This window comes from Psammomys obesus, unplaced genomic scaffold (genome assembly GCF_907164565.1).
Source record: "Psammomys obesus unplaced genomic scaffold, mPsaObe1.curated_primary_1811, whole genome shotgun sequence".
NCBI classification, from domain to species: Eukaryota; Metazoa; Chordata; class Mammalia; order Rodentia; family Muridae; genus Psammomys; species Psammomys obesus.
In genome coordinates this window covers 35,797,756-35,805,599 of record NW_026596051.1, presented here as the reverse complement: position 1 = coordinate 35,805,599, position 7,844 = coordinate 35,797,756, and the positions used below count along the sequence as shown (strand labels likewise).

Genomic DNA, 7,844 nt, shown 5'->3' with positions numbered 1-7,844 from the left:
CCGGTCCCCAGCACTCGCTGGCCCCTCAGACTTACCCTGTCACAACAGGCGCCATCTTCCACAAACTCTCGCCAAAACTCCAACCCTCGCGAGATTCCCCCCGCCGACTTTCCCCGCTCCGCGCCCCCGCCCCTCCCCGAGGCCGCGCCGAGCGCTGCCACCCGGCCCCCGCGCCGCTTTCCCCCGCTCCGCCGCCGCCGCCGGGAGCCAGCCACCTCGCGCCGCCCGCGGACTGAGGGGAGCCTGGTCGCCGCCTTCCCTGGAAACCTACCCCGGCGTCGGAGCATGCGCACGCCGCGCCTCCGCGGGCAAGCCCTCCGTGTGGGCCATGGGGCGCGCTCCGCTTATCCGGGTTTTGGGACGCGCCCTCGGGGACGGACGTGGAGACTGAGCGAAACCGGAGGGGGTTACTACGGGGACGAGGGCTGGAGGGGCCGGGAGGCGGGGCCCGGGGGCCGGGAGGAGGGGTCCTGGGAAACGGGAGCGTGCCACAGGCCCGGACGAGACGCCTCCTCGGGTGGGTGTTCTCCGAGCGGCTTCCCGCCCGCCGCGCGTTCCCAGCCCTCTTCATTCATCAGGTGCCGGGGCGGCGGGGCCCCGCCGCAGAGCCGGCCCCCGCGCCCTGCCCGCGGCCGTCCCCATTCATTTGCCGCGGCGCTGCCCACGCACGTGGTGGGGCGGGCATGGCGACAGCGCGGCCTGCCCCTCCCCGGGGCTCTGCGGACGGACAGCTCCGGGGATGAAGCTGCGGGGCTTTGGCAGCGTCGCCCCCGGGCGACAGGAGGTCAGCGCGAGGTCAGCCTCCGCGAAGGCGCCCCCGAGGTGTCAACCTCTGCTCCGCACGTCAGAGCTCCGAAAGGTGCCCCCAGAGCCCACGCTCCAGGCCCAGGCGCTCGCGAGCAGCTCCACGGAGGCCGGTCGCCCGCGGCGACGCCGGGCCGCCCAGCCAGGTGCAGCCCCCGCCCCGCCCCGCGCCGCCCTACCTGCCCGCCTCCCCGCCCCTCCCGGCCCTTTCCTAGAGATTCCCAGCTCCTGCTCGGCCTCCCGCAGGGAGCCGCAAAACCCGGACAACTGGACTGCAGCGCCCCGACCCCGCTCCGAGGCGCCGCGGGATGGGATCGGCGCGGCGGGCGGGCGCGCGCGCCACCGCGCATGTGCGCACTGCGGGCAGCCGGGTCTCACGCTCCACCTCCCTCCGACCGCCTTCCACCGCTCGGCTCAGACACAACACGGGCCGTGGGAAATTTCCCAAGCCTCGCGAGAGCGCGCGCCCCTCCGCCCCCTCCCAGCCCCGGGCGGCCGGGCGTGCGCCCCGAGTCTCGCCCAGCGGGGCCCCGGCAGGTGCTCGTCTCGTGCGGCTCCCGGCGCGCGTGCCCGGGCGCGGACGGCGGGGTCGGGCCAGCCCGCGAGGCGGGGCGGTGGGCGCGTGGCGGGGCGCGGCGGGCGGAGGCCGCCCTGGCACACTCACGCACGCGCCGGGCAGGCTTCCTGTCGCCCTCCCGAGCCCGGGACTTTCCTGAAATGTGCCAGACGCGGTGCCCCCCGCCTCCGGGAGCTGACAGACAGCCCCCGTGTCGGCTTTTTGAGTCATGCTTCTGAGTCACCTAGTCTGGCCTCCACTTGCTTTACGACGAGTTTGGATTCTCTTAACTACTCTAGCAATTGGGTGGATTTTCTTTCAGTGTCTTCACTGGCCTTGTGAGCCAAGGCTGCGAGAAAGCTGAGCTCGGCGCTCTCCCTTGTTTACACTTGAGTTCCAAGGACACGATTTAAATATTTTTCCCCCTAGTCTGTTCCTAACATTCACTTTGTTTGGGGTGGGAGTGGAGGGGTCGAGGCAGGGTTTCTCTGTGTAGCCTTGAATGTCCTGGACTCCCTTTGTAGACCAGGCCTTGAACTCAGATCTCACAGAGATCCTCCTACCTCTGCCTCTCTGAGTGCTGGGATCACAGGTGCGTGCCACCGTGCCAGACTAGTTCTAACTTTCAAAGAAAACTCTGCATACCAGTTTGTCCCCCACCCCACCCCCCATATGACTTCAAAATGCCGAGTTTGTTTCCTTCCTCTGATTTTGTAGTAAGCATCCCATTTTAGGTACTGTTTCGTCAGGTACGTTAGTGGCCGCTGTTTTCCACACACCCTATCTTTTGGCAGTATTTATTTGCCCAAGAGATGTCAGAACATTCGTCAGCCACTTTTCAGATTGGCTCTGGGATGGCATTGCGTAGAACTAGTATCTTGCCAGCATCATAGACCCACAAATGTAGACATGAACTGGGTTTTGACATTTAAAGGTCAGTGAGCCCCCTAATAGCTAATGTCTCCTAGTTATGCTCTAAACAGAATTTCACGCTTTTCTGTTGTGAAGGTTTGTAAGGGTATTCATGTGGTTTTGCCTATTGCTTTTTTTAACCTCACATTAAAAGGTTTAATACTCTGTCAAAACAAGTCTCATCCAGACCAGGAGAGTGCTGCAGAAGAAAAATGTCCTCAGAACCGTCATCCCAAGGGTTTTCAGACAGTGTAGTCAGTGACACTAATGTTGGACCGATGGCCATGAGACCTTGGAAAGCCCTGTTAGTCATAAATCTGATCTCAACTCATCAGCTCCGCCTACAGTGTTTTCTCTTCTCAATAAACGAAACTCCTTTGCTCTCTCGCTTTACAAGAGGACCTTGCAATTACTTTGCTTCTTTTATATCAGTCACTCAGGATTAAACCAGTGAGGAAAAAGCATGCTAGTTATAACTATTAGTCTATTTTCTAATCGGTAATGTGGAAGGAAGGGAAGTTAATACTGACCCCAGCTCCAGAGCATTCAGGAGCCAATGGTGCTAACATGCTTGGCTGTGGCAAGTCCTCCTTAGCAGATGGTGACACATTCACAGAAGTATGTGCTCACAGAAGAGGTCACATAGACTGAAAGACTGGAAACCAGAGACAGAGCAGGAGCCAGGTTTATTCTTTCTACAATGACTTTTTTTAAGGTCAAGTTACCTTTTTTGTATGTGTGGGTATGCACAGGCATACATGTGGAGGTCAGAGGACAACTTGCTAGGTTCATTCTCTCCTGTGTGGGTTGCAGGAACCAATCTTGGTTGTCAGACTTGATGCCTTAATTACCTGCCACTGGGCCCAACTTCTTGAAAGTTCAGCTGCTTCTCACAAAGCTACTTTGGGACCAAGATGACATGAACTTGGGGTCACAGGTGAACTATGTTCAAACCATAGTACTGTTCCTACAAAGATGACCTAGATCCTAACCTTCTCTACTTCCTCAGCTACTACTTTAGTCTAGCCGTCTGTTTCCCCACCTGTTTTATAGGCGGTCTCCTAAGTGGTCCTCCTTTCCTCCATGATTGCTTCCCCCTCTGTGTCTTCTCAGGGGACCATTCCTCATCATCCTCTAAGAGCCGGTGGTTTCTCCATTTCACTATGAGAATTTAGCACTTGGCTTGCTGCCAAACTCTCCTGACCCCTCTGACTCCAGCAATTCCTCCCCTTCCTTTACGTGAAGCTCTAGCCTGCTACCCTCCTTGAAGCTCAGGGGGTACATTAAGCACTCTCAGCTCCAAGTCCGTGCCCCTTCCATGACCTGCAGTGCTCTCCCCTCACATACATAGGAGGAAGGCAGACTCTTTTGAAGCCTTTAGGTAAATGTAGCCTGGCCCCTTCAGGCCATGCGTCACTAGAGTGACCCCCATGCCGCTTTCTTCCTATATTCTTTGTTTTTCTGAAGACATCACAATCTAACGCCCCATCAGTGACACTCGGCGTGTTGTTTACTCGGCGTGTTATTATGACGGCTGTTGGAAACAAGGGCTTTCATCTCTCTTATTCATTCTCCCAGCTCAGTTCCTGGAACATTGCCTGATGTGAGGTAGGCACTCATTGCTTGAAGGGGAGATGTGGAGTCTCTCACATTAGGACAGAGTAGAGATGATTTTAAAAGATGGAAGGAAGATGACTTGAAAGGAAGGGATGGAACCTATTTAGAGTTAGACTTATAAATGAGATCCTACTTTTAAGAGTTTTCCAGCTCTCCATGTGAGCCCCTCAGGAAAGAAAATTTCTTTAAAGAAATATTTCCATGGGTGGTTTGTAGGATTAAAAATACAGTCACTGTGGAAATTGTGTGAATTTGTCTCTGAGTGTTAATCACACAACTCAGTGTGCTACAAGTATACTAACCTATTTGTTAAGTTTCCTGTATATTTCAACACTTCTGATGATCAATGAAAATACTGGGAACCTCCTGCATACTATTAAGAAATTTTCTTACTTGTTTTCTCTGTATGTGTGTCTGAATGTGGATTATGTGAATAGAGGTCAAAGGACAACCTTGTCATGTTCACCTGTCACTTAGTTTGAAACAAGGTCTGTATTGTTTCTGAGCATCCAGGGATTCTCTTGTCTCTGCCTCCTATTTCCCTGTAAGAGCATTGGGATTGCAGATGTTTGAAGTAGGAGTCTGGTTTTAACATGGGTTTTGGGACTTTGAACTCAGATCTTCATCTAGTAAGTGTTTTTACTTATCAAGCCTTCTCAGCCCAGGTTTTGCTTTGTTTTAACTCAAAAAAAAAAAAAAAAAAAGGAGGACTATAATAGCATATATCTATTTATAAACGTGGGAGAACCACATAGTCTCAATAGCAAACAGTGATAAATACTATGTATATATTTGCCTCTTATGTGGAAAGTGGTTCTGGCATCAACGGAATAGTACATATCTGCCAATAAGCAGAAATACTTTTTATGTACTTAGTATAAGAATCACATAGTATCAACAAGTAACAAACAGTGATACAAAAATGTACACTTAGAGACCTATTTGTGACTAAAACGGCTCTAGCTTTCCTCAAAACAGGCTCTCTTTGATCCTTTGAATTTATGTCATGTACATATATTGTCTACTCAAATATAAAACATCGCAAAACAAAAAGAAAAATTTAATAAATGTTCAATAAGCAAAAGATCAGATTTGGTTTTTTTTTTTTTTTTTTTTTTTACTTCAGCAGAATCATTTTCTAATAGAAGTTATGCAAATGCATATGGTGTCCCATCTCGGTGGAATTACAAAGGAAAAGCTAATTCATGGTCCAGCTTGACTCAGGCATCATCTTTGATGTTTCACAAAAATGGCTGATACAAAGGGCCTCCAGGGTCCTCGTGGCTAGCAGAGTGCACAGTCAAATCAGTACTGAAGACCAAGCCTAGGTTAACAGGATTGGGGCAGGATGGAAGATCGAACTCTTGCCTGATTAATGCAGGAAAGCCTGTGTAGAGATGACCGTGAGTTGTGTTTCACCTCTTAGAAGACAGTAAGTACACGGCATGGCAAACAGCAAGCTCTGAGGTGTGAAGAGACTTACATTCAGAAGAACTCCAGTTGGAAGGAAAATACATAGAGGAGAAATGCCCAGTATCCATGCAGGGACTCAGGACAACTGCAGCCTTGGGTTGCATCAGACACGCTTGCACATCCATGTTAATGTTGCATTATTCCTTACTGCAGGGAAATGGAACCATCAGTAGATGGATGGATAATGAAATTGTGGCCCATATACACAATGGAGTTTATTCAGTGGTAAAGAAAAAGGAAATCATTAAATATTCAGGAAAATGAATAGGTCTGGGAAATAGATTAAGTGAAGTAACCCAAACTCAGGAAGATAAATATCCAATTTCTTGTATGTAGCTCCTAGCTTATATTTATACATATGTGTATAAGTAGATATAAGTGTAGGCACAAAATATGAAACTACAAAGGAGACCAGGATATAAAAAAGGAGAAGTTGAAGCAGAGGAGGGGCAGGTGATAAGACGTGACATCAAAGTGGAAAGGTGGTTGAGAACTGCAAGGTCATGGGAGGAGGCAGAAAGAGAAGGGAAGAAAAGAATTAGCAAAAATCAATTTTGTTTGAAAACCCTGTGCTGAAACCCAGTATTATCTATGCCTAAATTAAAATGTTTCAATTGTAAAGGGGTGGGAGGTAGGGCTGGAGAGATGTCTCAGGGTTTAAGAGCGCTGGCTGTTCTCCCAGAGCACTTGGTTAGACTCCTAGCACTGGAAGGACAGCTCACAAGTTTCTGTCAACTCCATTTCTAGAAGATCCAGTGCCCTCTTCTGGCCTCCTCACGCTCAAGGCTCACAAATGGTGCATATACATACATGCAGGCAAACTACCCACACACATTAAAAAAAAAGGTACCTCACTAAAACTTTAAATGAGTGAGTGGCCTGCAAGAGGGAGCAGGGCTGTGTAGCACACTGTATGGGGAATCAAGCATGCTGCTGCAGGGGCCTGATCCAGACTTGGAAAGGATTTATACTACAGCATAAAGATCACCTTTCCCCAGGAGGGTTTCATTCCAGGAGGGCTGGTGTAAGGTTTCTTTCTTTTTTTAACCCAATAAATGAAATATTTAAATAGGAAAGGAATGAGTTTGGAAGTCCCCGAACATGTGTCCAGCGGGCAAGCAAAACAGTCGGTAGCTCATTAACACATGTAATATTCGGTACTGCTTTTATTCATTCTCTCGTTCTCAGTAGGGTGTCACTATGGAGTCCTGGCTGGCTGGAATTCACTGTAAACCAAGCTGCCTTTGAACTTCTGAAAAGCCTACTTTTGCCTCCTAATGAGGCTAATGTTGCTTTTATCCTAAAATCATGTTGTATCAAGATTCCCACGTTAATGAACCATACCGCCAACACTGAGCTCTTACTTATAAGCCATTGAGAATGTGTTTAACCTCCAATGCCTGTCTCTTCCCTGTACATGTAGGTGAGAGTGCCCAGTTCATAGAATTCTTCTGGAGATTCAGAGCGTCACTATATGTGAACAATACCATGGATCAAATCAGCAACTCCATGGCTTGCATCTTGCCCAAATCCTTCGAAAGCACATCAAAGTGTTCAGAGAACCTTAAAAACCCATTTTAAGGAAGCCAAATATCCAGATAAGTGTCAGTTTGTCTCTTTAGCATATCCCAGTCTTAAATGGCAGTTATTTAAATTTTTAATATCATTAAGTATTATTTGACTTCAAACAGCTCACATGCCTCAAATAATTGAGAAAACCCACTGTAGATGGCTGGTGGATACCTCTGAGTATAGGAAGTAGGGCATCCTGCCATCAGTCAGCTGGGATGGTGCCTATATACATACAAAGGCTTCCTGGAGGGTGAGGTATAGCTCAGTTAGCAGAATGCTTACCAAACAATCATGAGGATTTGAGTTCAATATACATGTAAAAGCTACGCATGCCAACACACAGACACACACACACACACACACACACACACTCCTAGCTGGGAAGGAAGAGACAGGACAATTCAGCCAGCCAGTTTAAGGGAATCCGCAAGTTCCACCATCAGAAAGAGACCCTGAATCAGAATATAGGATGGGAAGCAACTGAAGAAGACAGCTGATGTCAAGCACTGGCTTCCACGTGTGTGCGCATGCACACACACAAGTATGCATACACGCATCCAATTTTCCATTTATCCTTACACTTCCCTTGTATTTATAGTACTGTCTCTATTGCATTCCAGTGTATGCTAATCTAACTTACAGAAGGTTGAAAAGGTATGGAAGACGTTATTAGACCATGCAATTCTGTAAGGAACATGAGCTCTTAACTCCAAGATTAAAAGAGAATAAGGAGAACACTGGAAGTGAGTCACAAAATCAACTTGAGAACAGGCTTCAGGTGAACTTGAGAAAAGAAAAGGAAAAGAAAAGAAAAGAAAAGAAAAGGAATACTCACTCTTTCTTTCCAGTTGTATTTGAGTTTTTCAAGTCTTTGGCTCCAGCAATTTGACTTTGTTGACCTGCTTTGCAT

The 7,844-nt window shown here is 48.9% G+C and overlaps 1 protein-coding gene across 2 annotated transcripts in view; it reads right to left on the bottom strand.

The window, feature by feature from the left end:
• The window catches only part of Rbpj (recombination signal binding protein for immunoglobulin kappa J region), a 71,772-nt gene extending 71,392 nt beyond the window's left edge, over window positions 1-380 (bottom strand). The window contains exon 1 of one of the 2 annotated variants that reach the window (XM_055623946.1): window positions 272-380. In XM_055623946.1, the coding sequence (XP_055479921.1) occupies window positions 272-330 (59 nt within the window). In that variant the 5' untranslated portion in view covers window positions 331-380. Of the gene's footprint in view, window positions 1-35; window positions 107-271 lie in introns of those variants that run through there. The other variant, XM_055623948.1, reaches the window with a different exon arrangement.
• Window positions 381-7,844: the final 7,464 nt, after the last annotated feature.